At 40.5% G+C, this 16322-nt stretch overlaps 1 protein-coding gene across 2 annotated transcripts; it reads left to right on the top strand.

The window, feature by feature from the left end:
* The first annotated feature begins 1296 nt into the window (after nt 1-1296).
* Nucleotides 1297-15464, top strand: LOC144462756 (von Willebrand factor A domain-containing protein 5A-like). Of its 2 annotated transcripts, XM_078167257.1 has the most exons (21): nt 1297-1725; nt 3458-3540; nt 3939-4141; nt 4224-4473; nt 5470-5636; nt 5743-5857; nt 5988-6136; nt 6225-6313; nt 6404-6548; nt 6896-6975; nt 7080-7194; nt 7309-7467; nt 7650-7753; nt 9517-9737; nt 10140-10190; nt 10719-10748; nt 11254-11331; nt 12363-12416; nt 14572-14732; nt 14887-15010; nt 15118-15464. In XM_078167257.1, exons 2-21 carry the CDS (start codon nt 3495-3497, stop codon nt 15195-15197), a joined length of 2421 nt encoding a protein of 806 aa, XP_078023383.1. In that variant the 5' UTR covers nt 1297-1725; nt 3458-3494; the 3' UTR covers nt 15198-15464. The 2 variants fall into 2 exon arrangements, with proteins under 2 accessions (XP_078023383.1, XP_078023382.1); XM_078167256.1 differs by lacking the exons at nt 1297-1725; nt 3458-3540; nt 3939-4141; nt 4224-4473 and having other exon boundaries at nt 4659-5636; nt 11254-11298.
* The last annotated feature ends 858 nt before the right edge of the window (nt 15465-16322 follow it).

Genomic DNA, 16322 nt, shown 5'->3' on the forward strand with positions numbered 1-16322 from the left:
CCGGTACCCCAGATGTACCCCTAATCCAATGTGGGGCCTCCTTGGATCAGACTTGGCTCTGACCTGTTGAGGCATGGACACAGGATCTCTGGGAGTGTCCTGCGGTGTCTGGCACCGGGGGGTTGGTGGCAGAACCATTTAGTCCAGTGGGTTGTGAGGTGGGTTAATGGGATGTGCCACAGATGCTCATTCACATTGGGATCTGGGAAATTTGGAGGCCAGGCTGACACTTTGAGGTCTTTGTCACATGCCTTGGGCCATTCCTGAGCCATGTTTGCAGTGTGACATGGTGCATTATCCTGCCAACGGTGTATGAGTGGGTGGAACATGTCAGGTGGTATCCACATGAATGCCAGAACCAAAGGTTTCCCAGCTGGACAATGCACTGGAACAGTCAGTGTCAGTGGTTTTAATGTTTTGGCTGATTGGTGTATACCTGCAAGCATGAATACATATGCTGCATTTTTCCAGTTTTCCAAATATCTTAGTGTTGTGATTATTTTATCTCTGGCATTATAGCATTAGGTAGAGAATGTGTGTGTACCCCTGATGAGATCGACCACAAATATCATCCCTGCACAGTCTAATCTGTGGCATTTCATTCCAGTGTTTGGAGAATATTTCTCTGACCTCTTAGTGTTTCAACCATTTTCTCCTCTGATAAGAAACTCTAAAGCCTCTTTAAAGTCCTCCTCCTTGCTCCTAACAGTTTTTCACCTGAGGAACTCTTTTAAGGTCTAAGATGTTTTGTGAATAACTTTTATCTTTACAAGAACCCGGTCTTTAAGGGTAAATTTATGTTTTGAACATCTTACTAAACATGTCCAATCATGCTTTTATCACCTCAGACACATTTCTAAAATAAGATCTTACTAATTTTAATGACCTTTTATTGTCTTGATTTTAACTTGGCCTTCCTTATTTTATCTTTTACTAGATGATATTTTATGACGTTATTTGTTTTATTCTTGTGTTTTTGAAAGGTGATATAAAAATAAAGTTTATAATTATCATTATAATTCCGAGAAAACAACAAAAACAAAACAAAAATATGAAAAAGATACTATAAAAATGCTTTAATAAATGTGTACAGTGACTCTTGGAGTGAAAGAGCTGAACATTTCTGTGCAGGATCTGCAAAAATACTGATCAAGTGATGGACCAAAGTTCACAGCATTGAGAATATGTGCAGTGCACAGGGATAACAGTCTGATATCAACTTTGCACTTCATTTAAAATATGCTTTATAAACTTTTTTCTTTAAATCTTGCTCACGCGAGGATAGGTGCAGGCTGCAGATGAGACTGCGCATGCGCACAGCGGAGACACTGCCAGTCACTGAGCAACTTTGGTTGCGGTTTCATTTTTGATGGGAGTGGACATTTCAAGACGAAAACAACAAAAGGCGCAGTCATTTTGCTTTTTTAAAGCCTACAAAACCCGAAAAAACGACAAATTGACCCGTTTCTTTGTATTTGTTTCCTCGTTGAATGTGAAAAATCTGATGACGCCATCTACAGCTGTGTGCCTGACTCATGCTGAGCAGCATTCCGTGGTAAGCAGTTAGTGGGTGGGACAGGTGACAGGCAACAGGCCGGGCAAGTGACGGGAAAACCTAACCCGTAACTTGTGGGCGTGGTTTAGGTTTGACTGCGTATCCCCAACCAGAAGCCTTGTGTATTATTCCTCACCAGAGGCTTCCTGCGCAGAGGGCACTTCTTACAGGTAGGCACCTGATATGTTGTTTTCATGACTGTAATATAAGTTGAATATATAAAGTAGACTAGTATAAAGGTCAGAATGTCTGTTACAGTGTAGGCTTATGTTAAACTAAGTGTTAAGTGTGTTACGGAATACACCAGGTGTACAGTGTGCTGATTTTTAAAGACTCTATAGAGTTTCTTTTCTGGCCCTCTTGTCGTCCACCATTCACACCCGCTGTCTTTTAGTTTCATGCAGACTCTCCCCTCACAGCAATTTCTAGCTGGAGTTAAAACAGACACCCCCCCAAGTTAAAAACAATGTAAACAATGCAGATCCTTAGATTAGATTATATTATTATTTATTTCGAACATGTAAACAGAAACGTCATAAGAAAAAAAGCAAACAAAAGATTCTCAAGACAATTTCGCAATTCGGTTTACATTTCCGAAAAGGAGTGGGAAGAAGTACATACTTGTACAGTGCTTTTCCAAACAGTTACAAAGTGTTTAACATGTCAATAATTAAAACAGACAAGACATGAAAACAACAACTTTTTAAAGAACTGATAAATACACTTTACTGTATAAACACTGAGGAAATAAAAGACAGTTTAAACTAACATAAAACTCAAGTAAAATCAGGAAAGGCTCTGCAAGAAAATTATGTGTTAAGAAGGGACTTCTGTCCCCTTTAGATTTCAGCCTAGCCTTTGGAACAGACAAGACCTCTCCCCGAAGACCTCATATGATATGCAAGTTTTCATTTTCATTTTTTTACTCACACCCAGTGAATTCATACAAATGTGCATTGGGCTCTGTCTGTCTGTCTGTCTGAATACTCATATTTATAGCCTTCCTCATCTACTGAGCTCACCCATACCACACTGTGTCACTGCCTGGCTAACTTAGAAAGCATAACTCATATGAGAACAATCATATTAGACTTATTTATATATCATTTATGTAATGCTTATTTGTATAGGGGCAAGTATGTAGCATACATAAATGCCACAGACCGCAGCAGCTAATTTGCAATACCCGTCCCTAGCTGGGCCTTAAGATATAAAAGACTGAGCAACAAGAACACAAGTAACAGTGCAAGGGACAAACAACAATAAAGATATGAACAGAAAAATACAAGACACAAACTGCAATACATAATTAGCACCATAGAATAGGGAGCACCAAATTAGTGATGGCTGCATAACTGATTCCTCTTCAAAATCTGTTTGAGTTTGAGTTTGAAGTGATCAAAATCAGGATCCAGTTTCTGTAGGTAAAGAATTCCACATGTAAATTTCACGGACAGAAAAAGCTGTTTCACCAAATGAGGATTTAGACCTCCCATTGGCTGAGCCAGAAGCTCTAAGTGGAACCACAAGGTCATCGAGCACCTGAGGAGCCTGATTATGTAGGCATTTATGGATGAGTTTGAAATGAGCAAAATGAATGAAATGATCAAACCTTCGCCTCTGAAGAACATGCCAGTGATGTGCTCCTATCAGTTTCCTGTCCAAGGTTTAATTGCTCGATTGTATATCATCATCAGAGGCTTAGTTATTGTAGATGCTGCTTGTGACCAAGAGGTTTCACAGTAACTTAAATGTGAAGAAACATGACATGCATGAAACTGTTTGCAGCATGAAATGGGAGACAGTCTCTGATAAGTCTAAATGTATGTGTAATAAGTACAATGGTTGCTTTGCTGTTCCTTTTTAGAAAGTTTGATTTTACCTTTACCCTCCTTTCTACAGCACCAACTTCCTCAGCAGTGAAACCTGTTGAACAAGCATGATGGTGAACTGCTGTGGTCTGCTCACAGCCAGTAAGGAACCAGGTACAGAGACTTTTCTTTATAACCACAAAATCTCACAGAGGACTGTCCTGCACACTTCTCCTTATATTGACTGTTCAACCACACTGGCTTGTAGTAACTAAAAACAGCTTTGAACAATACTGGAGGAACACTGCTTCTGTATTCTCTTGTGTGTATTTTTACAGTTTCCTTGGCACTTACTGTACATGTGCAAAATATGATTGTGGGTGTGTGCTGATATTTGTCCCTGCAACAGTGTGCGTTTAGGCCTCACAGTGCCAGCAAGGGGCTTTTATACAAATATTTAAAACTGAATATACAGTGGACACATTTATGCTAAAGGGGAAGGATAAAAGCATAAATAAAATGTTTTCATAAAGTCTTTGTTCATTGTGTGTCCTTCTGTTTTTCTGTGTCAGTTCCTCTAAAGAGCATCGAGGTGGAGGTGGAGGTGAGGGACCATGTGGCTACAGTGGTCTCCACTCTGAACTATGAGAACAAGGAGGACAAACCAATAGAGGCAGTTTTTGTCTTCCCTCTGCCTGGAGATGCTGCTGTCTGTCATTTCAGTGCTAAGATTGGACAAAAAGAGATTGTAGCTGAGGTGAAGGAGAAACAGAAGGTGAGCTGGACAGTAGAGACTAAGTCACAATGGAGCTTAAAAACACAGAGAATGTTGCTCACATGTGTTGTCTGTACTCCAGGCTCGAGAGGAGTATGATGATGCACTGAGCTCCGGTCAGCAGGCCTTCCTGTTGGAGGAGAGTGAGCAGAGTCCAGATATATTCTCTCTGAGTGTGGGCAGCCTGCCTCCACGAGAGAGTGCCTCCATCAGGCTGGAGTATGTCACTGAGCTGGCTGTGCAGGCTGATGATGGGCTGAGGTTTTGTCTGCCTGCTGTGCTCAACCCTCGCTACCAACACCTTCATCAGGGGGCACTTAAGCCTCAGCTTAGTGCACACCACACCTGTCCATTTATCCTAACAGTCACACACCTTGTGACTACAGAGCTCTTGCCCTGCAAGAGCTGCTTTTTAAAAAGTCTGTCACACATTTAATGCATTTTTGTTGACTTTGGTAGTTTGAAAGAGGGCTGAGGTAGAAATGATGTGCTCACACTGACTCCTAGTGTTTTTTTAATATACAAATATCCTTTGGCCTTTGTCTGAAGTGGAGATAAGGGTCTGAATATTCATATTTATAGCCTTGCTAGCTGTATGGCTCAAGGAAATAAAATTTCATTCATTCAGTTGGTTTGATGTCGACTGAAATATCTCAGCAGACATTTATGTCCCCCTCAGATGATTCCTTTAGTGGCACTAACAAGTTGGCATTTTTGGCTTTTCGTGAAATGTCTTTAAAACTATTGGATGGATTGCCGTCCACAGATTGGTTCAGATAACCATGTTGCCAACAATATGAAACTGAGCATCTTTGTTGATTCACTGACTTCAAGCGCCACCAGCAGGTCAGATTTTACTGGTTGATGACCAGATACCTGCAAAACCAACGACATCCCATCAGCCTTAGCTGTACTTTATGTAAGTTGCCAATGAGTTAAAGGTGGCATACCAACACACAACTCCAAGATGGTTACAATGGTAAACAGTATACCTGCTAAACACCAGCATGTTAGCATTGTCATTGTGAACTTGCTATCTTTAGCATTTAGCATTTAGCAGCACTGCTGTACCTGGACATGCTGCCTACAGATCAGCTAGCATGGCTGTAGACCCTTAATGTTGTTTTTAGTTTTACTGTTAACTATTATTTAGGTTAGATATGTTCCTTCATGTACCGTCTCACTGATTGTTTCCCAGCGACCTGCAACAAAGACCTCCATCTAGAATCAAATCTTCAACGTTGCAGTTATGTGTCATGAACTTTACCCACTCAGCTACCAAGGCACTCCAGATAACAGCGCTTCTCACTTGTTCACAGGGAGTGAAGGGAGTGAAGTTGCCATTGTCAAGGTGACCTCTGTCCCAGCCTCTCTGGTGCCCTACAGTCTGTCTTTCTCTGCCCGACTGTCCTCTCCTCGTCCAGTCTCTAAAGTAGAGTCCAGCTGTTCCCTGGATCCTCTCCAGTACCTCAACACAGAGCAAACCCAGGCCACGGTAGGTACAGTGCTGATGTGTCTGCTGTGTGTGATTGTTCCTCAGTACTGAGAACAAGATGTATATGACTTTGATTATATTTCTGAGTGTGTTTTGTGAACTGCAGGTCAAGTTGGCTGCAGGACATAAGTTTGACAGAGATGTTGAACTGCTGATTTATTACAAAGATGCCCACCAGCCCACTGCTGTGGTGGAGGCAGGACAGGCGTCTGCCAAGCCCGGTGAGTGCAAATTAGTGAAGTGGTACTTTGCAAATAAACAGTTATTACCTTCAAACTGATGTGATGTGTTAAATATAAGAGGTAATTATTTTTATTTTTATATAGCTGAGTCACATATGTTGTGTTTCAGGCACTCTGATGGGTGATCCAGTAGTGATGCTGAGCCTGTACCCTGAGTTCCCCCAGGCTGTGATGTCTTCAGTCGCCTCATGTGGAGAGTTTGTGCTCTTACTGGATCGATCTGGCAGTATGCAGGGAGAACGTATGAAGAGTGCCAAGGTATTCATCATTTGCTATTTCTATCATTAAATCATCCAATGTCTCTCTCACACAGCAGCCTTTATTATCTTTTCTCTCTTCCCTAAAGGATACTCTGCTGCTCCTGTTGAAGAGCTTACCAATGGGCTGCTATTTCAACATCTACAGTTTCGGGTCCAGCCATGAACACATCTTCCCGTAAGCCTGTCTGTCATGTCACTCAGATCAACGAATTTGTTCCTGCCTTTAGTGTTAATGCTCATACATATATGTGTTTACTGGTGGCAGTAAGAGTGTGGAGTACAGCCAGGAGACCATGGAAGAGGCTCTGAAGAAAGTTGGGGAAATGACGGCTAACCTGGGAGGAACAGAGATCCTGAGGCCCCTCAAAGATATTTACAGCCAGCCCTGCATTCCCAATCAACCTAGACAAGTAATACACACATTCACACACACACACACACACACACACACACACACACATATATATTAAACAGGTGGTACAAATATTTCTTGAGGGTAACAACACCATACCATTCATTCAGAAGTTCCTTGTATTCTATGTTTTGACTTTGCATGCACAATCCTGAACTAGCAGGTGTGTTTGTTTGTTTGAGATTCATTCTTACCACACCTTGTTCTTTACACTTTATCTTTAAAACCACTTGTGTTACTGTAACAACAATCTAACATAGCTTTTAGAGAATGAGTTGGATGACACATGCTTCATGTTTGTGGGTGTGATGTAACTTAGAGTGACGTGTAAACTCTCCTCTGTAGCTATTTGTCTTTACTGACGGAGAGGTGGGGAACACCAAAGAAGTCATCAATCTGGTGAAGAAGAATTCAGGCTCCCACAGGTGAAAATACAAAAACACAAAACCCATCAACCACCCACAAAACTCTGAGTACATGTCCCATGTTATAATGCTCTGTGTACTTAAAGAAAACTCCTGTATTGTAGGTGCTTCTCTTTCGGGATTGGGGAAGGGGCCAGCTCTGCTCTTATCAACGGGTTGGCCAAGGAAGGAGGAGGTCACGCTCAGTTCATCACAGGGAAAGAGAGGATGCAACCTAAAGTAGGAAATCACAGTCATTATGTATTTTTTTAAATAAAAATAAAAAAGAAGTGATTATAAATGTTAGTAAATACATTTTATAAAAACTTTTTTAAACCTGTTTTTACTCATCAGGTGATGCAGTCGCTGCGATTTGCTCTGCAACCAGCTGTGGTAGACGTCTCAGTCAACTGGGATGTGCCAAAGGGAGTCTCTGTCACTGCTCTCTCTCCACCAATCACAGCACTTTTCCAGGGTCAGAGGTCACTGATTTATGCCCAGCTGACTGGACAGGTAAGAGCAGCATCATCTCACAGTGAAATACCTTTTTATGCCACTAAAATAATTTTGAATTGAATTTGATTTTTTAAATTTATTTTTTGTTTTAAATTTATTCATTTAGAATTTATTTATTTATTTATTCCATCGTGTACTGAGTAATAAACATGTTTTCTGATACTGTAATGCTTTCCCAGAGTTCAGAGGCAGCAGAGGGCTGTGTGATGGTGAAGTACAGCCTGGCAGGTCATCCCTCTCAGAACCAGCTCCACTTCAATCTCACACCTGCAGAGGACACTGGGTAAAACAGACTTTTGGTCAGGCAGCACTGTTATGCATTGGGTCCTGACCTTACAAGTGTTAAGTTTAACTTAAAGGGCCAGTGTGTAAAATGGGTTGAAAACAGTGACATATAGCATTTAGATTCTAGATTGCAGCACTCACTCACTCGCCTGTGCTCACCCCTCCTGTCGGCAAAGTTACGGTGGCCTCCGAGGATAACAAAAGTGGAATCACTGCACACAGGGCTGAATTGCTTCTTATTTTATTAAACAGTCTACAAAACAACGTGTTTAGCCCATGGCTTCATCAGGTTTGTTACACAGTCCACAGCACAGGTGATTTGAAATAGGCTGCAGCTGTACTGAATCCAATCAGCAGGGTACACAGGAGTAACATTACTGCTATCCTATGCTATCCCATTACTGTTATGCCTTTGACATAAGACTAAAATTTTTGCAAGTGTTTTACAGTAATTGCTCTACCTGGAGATGATGTAACGTTACGAACTCTTCTCCTCACTCCCTACTTGTCGAGTCCGACACGTAACACTATTATACTATGTGCTGACAAATAGTAGCATTTATTTTAGTAGTTTACCTGTCCAGCAGAAAACATGCCACTTCAGCGTTGGATTGGAGCCCTTTGTCCTTCATGAATCCCGTCCATCGCTGAAAAACATCACCGATGTTTATTCTCTGCCACCGCTTGTCCCGTTTTCTTTGCCCCTCTTTGCGTCTTCTTTTCCTCGCAGATGACGGTTCGGGTTCATTCTCTCCTGTTGCGTGGTAAGTGTGGTCCATTCGCAAACTTTATAACTAAAAAAACTTTTCACTACTCTCTATCGACGTACTACTAACATTCTCTGCTGTTTCCTCCTCCTTCTTCCTTCCTTCCGCTGTCTTCTTTGTTGGTTTATTTATACACACGAAATGTGTTTTCTGGCTGGCTGGATTGTCCGCTCGGGCTGCTGTACATACATGGCGGCACAAGATGGCGACCTCTCTAAAGCAAGGCCCTTGCTATATATATATATATATATAAAAGCATAATTATAAGGCTACGAAAACCAAACGAATTTTATTTTATAGCGATCATACACTTGTATAAACATATTAATGGGTAGAATATTCAGATTCAGATTCAGATTGACAATAAACCATGCCAAGTATTACACACTGGCCCTTTAATTATTAAGATCAAATGAAATAAAACAGTAGAAAAGAATAAGAAACATTAATATTTTAATTAAAGAATATTTTCCTTATGCGTGGCATTAAGTGTTTTCTCAGAGGCTCACACATGTGATGTGGAGAATGGCTTTAAATGTATCGTACTGTCAAAGGACAGACACTACAGGAGAATTGTTGAATTGATCTTGATGGGTTTTCTTCAGTTGATTTAGACTGTTGGTATAGGTGCAATACTTTAAAAGCATCTGAAGACAGTGATGTAACTGGCTGGAAGTGTTTTTTATAATCACCACCTCTGCTGCACATACATGAACCAAAACAGCAGACGCCACTACCACTCTGTGCTTGTAGCTGCGCCTCGTTGATTAAAAAAGGGCCCAAAGGGTGTCCACCACTCACCTGGCTGACAGGCTTTTTGTTTAGCTCAGGCCTTTAGAGTTTCTGTCTGTGAGTTTCCTCTGGGTGCTATTGTTTTCTCTCCCTGCTGATCCTGACCAGAATAAACTTGTATAGACTATGGATGAATGACAAAAATGATAGGGTTATTACAAATCTGTTTGCAGACACGTTGACTCCTCTCTCCTGCCTGCAGATTAACAGTCCACAGGTTGGCTGCTCGGACTCTGATTCGCTCCCTGGAGATGGAGGAGAAAGAGTGCACAGGAGAGCAAGGTGAAGGAGTGAAGAAGAAAGTGGTGGAGGTCAGTGTCCAATCAGGAGTGAGCAGCGTCTTCACTGCCTTCATTGCTGTCAACAAAGGCGATGGCGAGGCGATTCAGGGACCTCTGGTGCGCAGAAATGTTCCAACACCAAGTGAGTGTTTACAAGAAAAATCAAAAATCAAAAGTTACCATTTGACACTATAGCTGACCAGGAATGTAGCAGCATGTAGGAAAGCATGATGGTGAACTGTTTTGACATTAAGATAATCATTGATCATTTATAAATCACTGTATCACTGTTATACTCATGTTTAATTTAGGTTTGAGGGCTAGCATTTTGTCTTTGCTTACAGTATCTGGACACATGTTGACATGTCTATGTGTTTCATCTTTGAGATATTTTGAACTTTTGAAAGATGTGAATATTTGAAATATTATTAACAGCTTGTGACTTATTGTAAAAAGCACAGACACTAGTTTAGCTTGGTTGATATTTTTGCTTACTAATTCTGATGTCTTGACCTCGTGCTCTTTTTTCTTTTGTAACTCAAAGTGATGATGGCCTGTAGTATGCCTATGCCTTCGATGTGGTGTGCTAAAATGTGTAAGTATAAAAGCTAAATGGAGTTTTAACATGTATCTGTATATAGATAAACACTGAGCAAACCACATCTACTATAGTATGTAGCAGTTGTTATGGCAGTCCTGGGCAAAGACAACATAGAAAATTGCCCAGGTCTCTAAACAGAATCCTTGTACTGCTCAGATTTATTGAGAGCTCCCTCAAACAGCAGAGCCTTTTGCATTGCTTTGTGTTCCAGAACTGTCATTATCCCACATTAAAGAGACATACTGCACAGTTTCACTGGGTGGCATCTTGCTTCATAAGGATGACCACAGCCAGTGGATTTATTCTCAAACAACTGCATCTGTATTTTTAATGTCTGGAGAGAAGCTCTATGCAGGGCAGACTGCTGAGAGGAGTGAACTGACATACTTCACCAAAAAGCCGAATGTGGCTTTTGTGTGTGATAAATGTAGAAACCAATAGTTCACTAACATTTTTGTTTAATACGTTTATTGTGTCTTGACCTCATACACTCTTTTTTTTTTTTTTTTTTAATGTCTTTAGCGATGGACTGTGATATGGGACCTACTCCGAGTAAGTAAAATATCTTCCATAGAAAAAAAATGATTCCCTAGTCTGTACACAACCAAAGACTCCAAAATGGGCATAAACAAAAGAGAATATCACAACAACACAACACAGGTCTGTTACAGTGTGCCCAGGGTATTTAAGACAGTCATGGCTGAGGGCACAAAACGCCTCCCAAAGAGAGTTTTTCTGCAGAGTAATTGTCTGTATCTGTGAACAGAGGGAAGGAGGGTGTAGTGTATGGGTTGGATTTTCGAAGATATGTTGGTGACTTTCGGGAGCTTGTTGCTTTTGGTGAGAGTGAGCATGGTGAATTAGCAGGTGGCTCAGCACAGGAGGATGGGTTCAGTAATAATAGGATTCTACCACTGGGGTGGCAGGGGCTGTGTGCTATGGAATGTATTTCTTCAAAATGTGGCTTTTGTGCGTATTTTTATAATCATCATCATCACCATCATCACCATCATCATCATCATCATCATCATCATGTAACTCTCTGCTCTCTTAACAGTGTATAGGAGCGCACGTCAGGGTGGCAGTCGAGCATTTTTCTCTGGTATGAAGAAGCGAGCTGTCATGGTGAAACCACGTAAGACATCTCTGCAGTGTCCAGAGCGACAGCTAAGCGAGATCACACAGTGGCTGTATATGCTAGGGATAGACCGATATGGATTTTTTAGGGCCGATGCCAATACCGATTTTTTTCCATCACCCTTAGCCGATGACCGATTATGGACTGCCGATTTTCTTGAGCCGATATTTGGGGCCGATACTGCTTTTGCTCCCTCAATTTACATCAAAAAAATGACACAATGATAACAAATATGACAGGTCACAGGTTTAAAATAAGAAACATTTATTGAACAGTAAAAAATACTAAAACAAGATGAAAAGTTGAGGTAGAACAGGTAGAATATTATTATTATTATTATTATTGTTATTATTATACATTCAAATAAAAAAAAGTTCAGTGCTCTTAAATCTTCAAGTAATGTCTTTATAAAATAAACAAATATTTAAGCTGAAGCATAAATAAAACAACTACTGTACACAGTAGGATTCAACAGCTTTGTTCAACTTAACCACATACTTTCAAATGAAAAAAAAGTGCCAGGGAAAAATAAATCCGCGAACCCACGCGCGTATCGGCCGATGCCGATACAAGTAAAAAACTCAAATATCGGCCCGATATATCGGCCGGCCGATGTATCGGTCTATCCTTAGTATATGCACAGTCCGACTTTTTAGTTATGGGCTCAATTTGTCTTAAGAATCCTTGAATAGTTTTTCAGTAAGTCTGAAATGCAGCTAGCTTGAGTTATCTGAACTTGAAATATGGGAGGGCTCATTTTGATTATTAGTCCTACTTACAGCCTGATTACCTTCAGAATGGACTGTTGTGGTGTTCAGATATTCATTACTGATAATATTTATTATTCAATGTGTAATTATTATATTTTTGAAGATAGAATTAAATTATTTTTTGAGTTGTACTGTATTTGTATTGAACTCTGGCTCCTGTGTGAAATGAAAGCAAAATCAATAGTTTACTTGATATTTTTTGTTTACTGATTCTCGTGTCTTGACCTCATACTCTTTTCTTTTGTTAAATCTCTTAAGAGATGATCGGCTGTGGTATGCCACAGCAGCTGAGCTATGATATGGAAATGAACGGTAAGTGAAATGGGAGTGTAACACCATCAAAAACTGAGAAACAGGGTAGAAACAAAAAGAATATCACAATGCAACACAAGTCTGTCTCAGTATGCCATGGCTATTTAAGGCTATATTGGCTGAGGCATAGACATATATACATAGACGCCACATTGACTGCCGCTGCCTATCAGAGCCGACGTCCTCGCCGGCCGCCATCTTGGATGGGTCTCGCTTCGCCTCCACAGTGCATTCACTTCTATTGAGGAAGGAGCTGTATGCACAAGTAAAATATCATTGATTGTATATCAATCAATTCAATCAATTTTATTTATAAAGTCCAATATCACAAATCACAATTTGCCTCACAGGGCTTTACAGCATACGACATCCCTCTGTCCTTTGGACCCTCGCAGCGGATAAGGAAAAACTCCCCAAAAAATCCCCTTTAACTGGGAAAAAAAACGGTAGATAAGGTAGGTAACCTCAGGAAGAGCAACTGAGGAGGGATCCCTCTTCCAGGATGGACAGAATAGATGTCGTCCAGAACAGATCAGCATAATAAATTAACAGTAGTCCGTATGACACAATGAGACAGAAAGAAAGACAGAGAGAGAGAGAGAGAGATAGGGAGAGATATGCAGGACAGACGGCAATGACAGTAGCTTACAACAACATTAATTAAAGTAATAATATTATAGTTATAGTTCTGGCTACTGTGGTACAATATGTTGAAAGTAGCCTATATATTAATATCTGGCAGTATACATGTGTGACAATAATCATATGTGTATAATAACAGTAGAAGTAGCCTATGACTAATGACTAATGATGGCAGCAGCAGCAGGAGGCATCTGGTGGGACCACGGCAGCAGCACAGTATATGTGTGTGTATATCTATATCTATCTGTATCTATGTATATATATATATATATATATATATATATATATATATATATCCCACTCTGGGGTTGAGGTGAATAAAAGAACTGTGTTATGACCTAAATAACATGCTGTTGCTATCTGCAGAAAGTAGTAAAGTAAGTAAAGTAAAGCATGAAATCCCATATTTTTAATGTACGAACGCATCCTGTATCATAACTACATGTGTGCCGTTTGTAACAAACCAAACCGCTTGAAAATCAGTTGAAAATTCAGTGAGTTACTCTATTTTACTTGTGCATACAGCTTCTTCCTCAATAGAAGTGAATGCACTGTGGAGGCGAAGCGAGACCCATCCAAGATGGCGGCCGGCGAGGACGCGCTCAGGCAGTCGATGCGGCGTCTATGTATATATGTCTATGGGCTGAGGGCACAAAACTCATCCACAAGCTAGCTTTTCTGCAGAGTAATTGTCTGTATCTGCGAACAGAGGGGAGGAGGGAGTAGTGTGGGTTGAGGGGGCAGCAGGAGTTATGTGCTATGGTCAGGGCTCTGCGAGTGGTGGCATTTTCTGTCAGTCATTCAGGGAGGCTCAAGATAAAACATTTGTAGCTTTGGGGCAGGTCAAAATAAAAAAACAAACAAACAAAAAAACTAAGTCACACCTCAGCCACGCCCTCCTCTGATGAGTAAAGAACAGTCCCTAAATAACACAGACGTTATTGAAGATCATTGCTCATAACTGTTGGGTGGGTTGTCATAAAATTTGGTACACACATTCATGTCTCCCTCACAAAGAATTGTAAAAACTTTGGTCACACATCAGATCAAATTTTTTAATTTGTCCAATACTTTGTGTAATGACAGAATACATGTAAAAGCAACAACATCAGCCTTGGGTTTATGGCTAATTAGCAAAGGTTAGCATACTGAAATGCTACACCGAGATGCTGAAAATACTAAAAATGAAATTTGCTAAACATCAGCATGTTGACATTCTCATTGTATGCATGTTAGCACACAACTTTTCCTCCCATCTGGTTCTTTGATAATTATGAAGATAATTAATTTTGTCTTTTTATTAACACTGTGAACCATACTTATGCTTATACGAGAAAACAGTTTTTCCAGCTTAGCATGACACTTTCTGACTCACATGTTTGAGCGAAGCAATTCACTCAAATATTCTTGACTGCAGTGTTTTTACATATCAGCATCAAAAAGGCAAAGATGTAAACAAATGCTCAAAATGTCACCAGTGCAACTGTCCAACAAGAATATGTTATCTTTGCAGAAGGGTGCTCAGTCAAAATTTCACCCAAGCAGCCACCCAGAGACCCTTTGCTGCAGTTGATCTCCCTCCAGAAGGCGTCTGGCAGCTGGGAGCTGGATTCAGCTCTGGCTGCTGCACTGGGAAAAACCAGCAAGGAGGTGGAAAAGCCAAAGCCTGCATCGGTGAGTTATTGTCACAATAATCATAAGGGGAATTATTTTAAAACAGATTTCATGACATGCTTTGTAACCAGACAGAGGAGGGAGATTAAAGCTTTGACCATATCTGTGATCATGTTGAAGTACGCATCTGTTTCTCTTTGATTTGGTGAATTAGGTGAACCAGGAAGTGTGGGCCACCATTCTGGCTCTGATCTGGCTTCATGGCTCCAAGATGGATGCTAAGGATGAGTGGGAGCTTCTGGCCATGAAGGCTGTGTCATGGCTCCGTGCTCAGAATGGTAATAACCAGAATAATCGTTGTTTTTAACAGTGTGTGCTGGTTAAAATCAGCTGTTTGCTCACATTCACTCTGCTGTTAACTTGTTTTGTGTGTTTGTTTTTCCAGCACCAAGTGTGACAGAGTGTTTGGAAGCTGGAAATACTCTGTTGGGTTTCACGGTGAAGAAAGACGCCCTGGGACTCTGAAGTTTCATTGAAGGAGTTTCTCTTTAGGATTGGTACCCTGAAGCAGATTCACTTCATCAACACTGCACCATACCATCTGCCTAGTAACAATTAAATCCCATTCTTTTCTGTTTTCATTTGGCGTTTCTCCTTGTTGATATGTTTATTGGTTTTTTTAATTAGAACAAATTTGGTTTATCATTGTAAAAGTAAATAAAGTAAATTTAAACTTGAATGTAAATTTGTGTCTGAAACAACTGAAAATTAAAATTGGAGCTTTGAACAAAATGAGCATTATTGGCTTCATTTTACCCTTGACACCTGCTCCGTTCTTTGTGCATTGAAAGTGTGTGACACCAGGTTCACATACACTGTAAACCAACACTGAATTACACATCACACCTCGAGCTGTCAGCATACATGTCTGGCCACATGATACCAAGTTTAAGAACTGCCTAGCATTAGGTAGAGAATGTGTGTGTACCCCTGATGAGATCGACCACAAATATTATCCCTGCACAGTCTAATCTGTGGCATTTCATTAACTCTGTGTCATCCAGTGTCTGGAGAACATTTCTCTGACCTCTTTGTGTTTCCACCATTTTCTTCTCTGATAAGAAACTCTACAGCCTCTTAAAAGTCCTCCTCTTTGCTCCTAAAATTTTTTTCATCTTAGGAGCTCTTTTGAGGTCTAAGATGCTTTGTGAATACCTTTTATCTTTCCTAGGATCTACTCTTAACTTTGAGGGGAAATTTTTAAAAAACATCATGATTCTAAGAATTTTCTTCGAATATGACCACTAGGAGCAACTCTTTGCGCTAAGAATCTTTAGGAATACGGCCCCTGATCGTTACAAAAATGCTTAAATAAATGTGGACAGTGACTCTTGGAGTGAAAGAGCTTAACATTTCTGTGCAGGATCTGCAAAAATACTGATCAAGTGATGGACCAAAGTTCACAGCATTGAGAATATGTGCAGTGCACAGGGATAACAGTCAAATATCAACTTTGCACTTCATTTAAAATATGCTGTATAAACTTTTTTTCTTTAAATCTTGTTCACGCGAGGATAGGTGCAGGCTGCAGATGAGACTGCGCATGCGCACAGCGGAGACGCAAGTCACTGTGAGAAGCAATACTTTAGT

Source organism: Epinephelus lanceolatus, chromosome 4 (assembly GCF_041903045.1).
Source record: "Epinephelus lanceolatus isolate andai-2023 chromosome 4, ASM4190304v1, whole genome shotgun sequence".
Classification (NCBI taxonomy): domain Eukaryota; kingdom Metazoa; phylum Chordata; class Actinopteri; order Perciformes; family Serranidae; genus Epinephelus; species Epinephelus lanceolatus.

Coding starts and splice junctions, on each gene's coding strand:
- LOC144462756 (XM_078167257.1), top strand. CDS start 3,495: ATGATGGTGAACTGCTGTGGTCTGCTCACAGCCAGTAAGGAACCAG. Junction 4,142..4,223: donor AGGTGAAGGAGAAACAGAAG/GTGAGCTGGACA, acceptor TCTGTACTCCAG/GCTCGAGAGGAGTATGATGA. Junction 5,637..5,742: donor CAGAGCAAACCCAGGCCACG/GTAGGTACAGTG, acceptor TGTGAACTGCAG/GTCAAGTTGGCTGCAGGACA.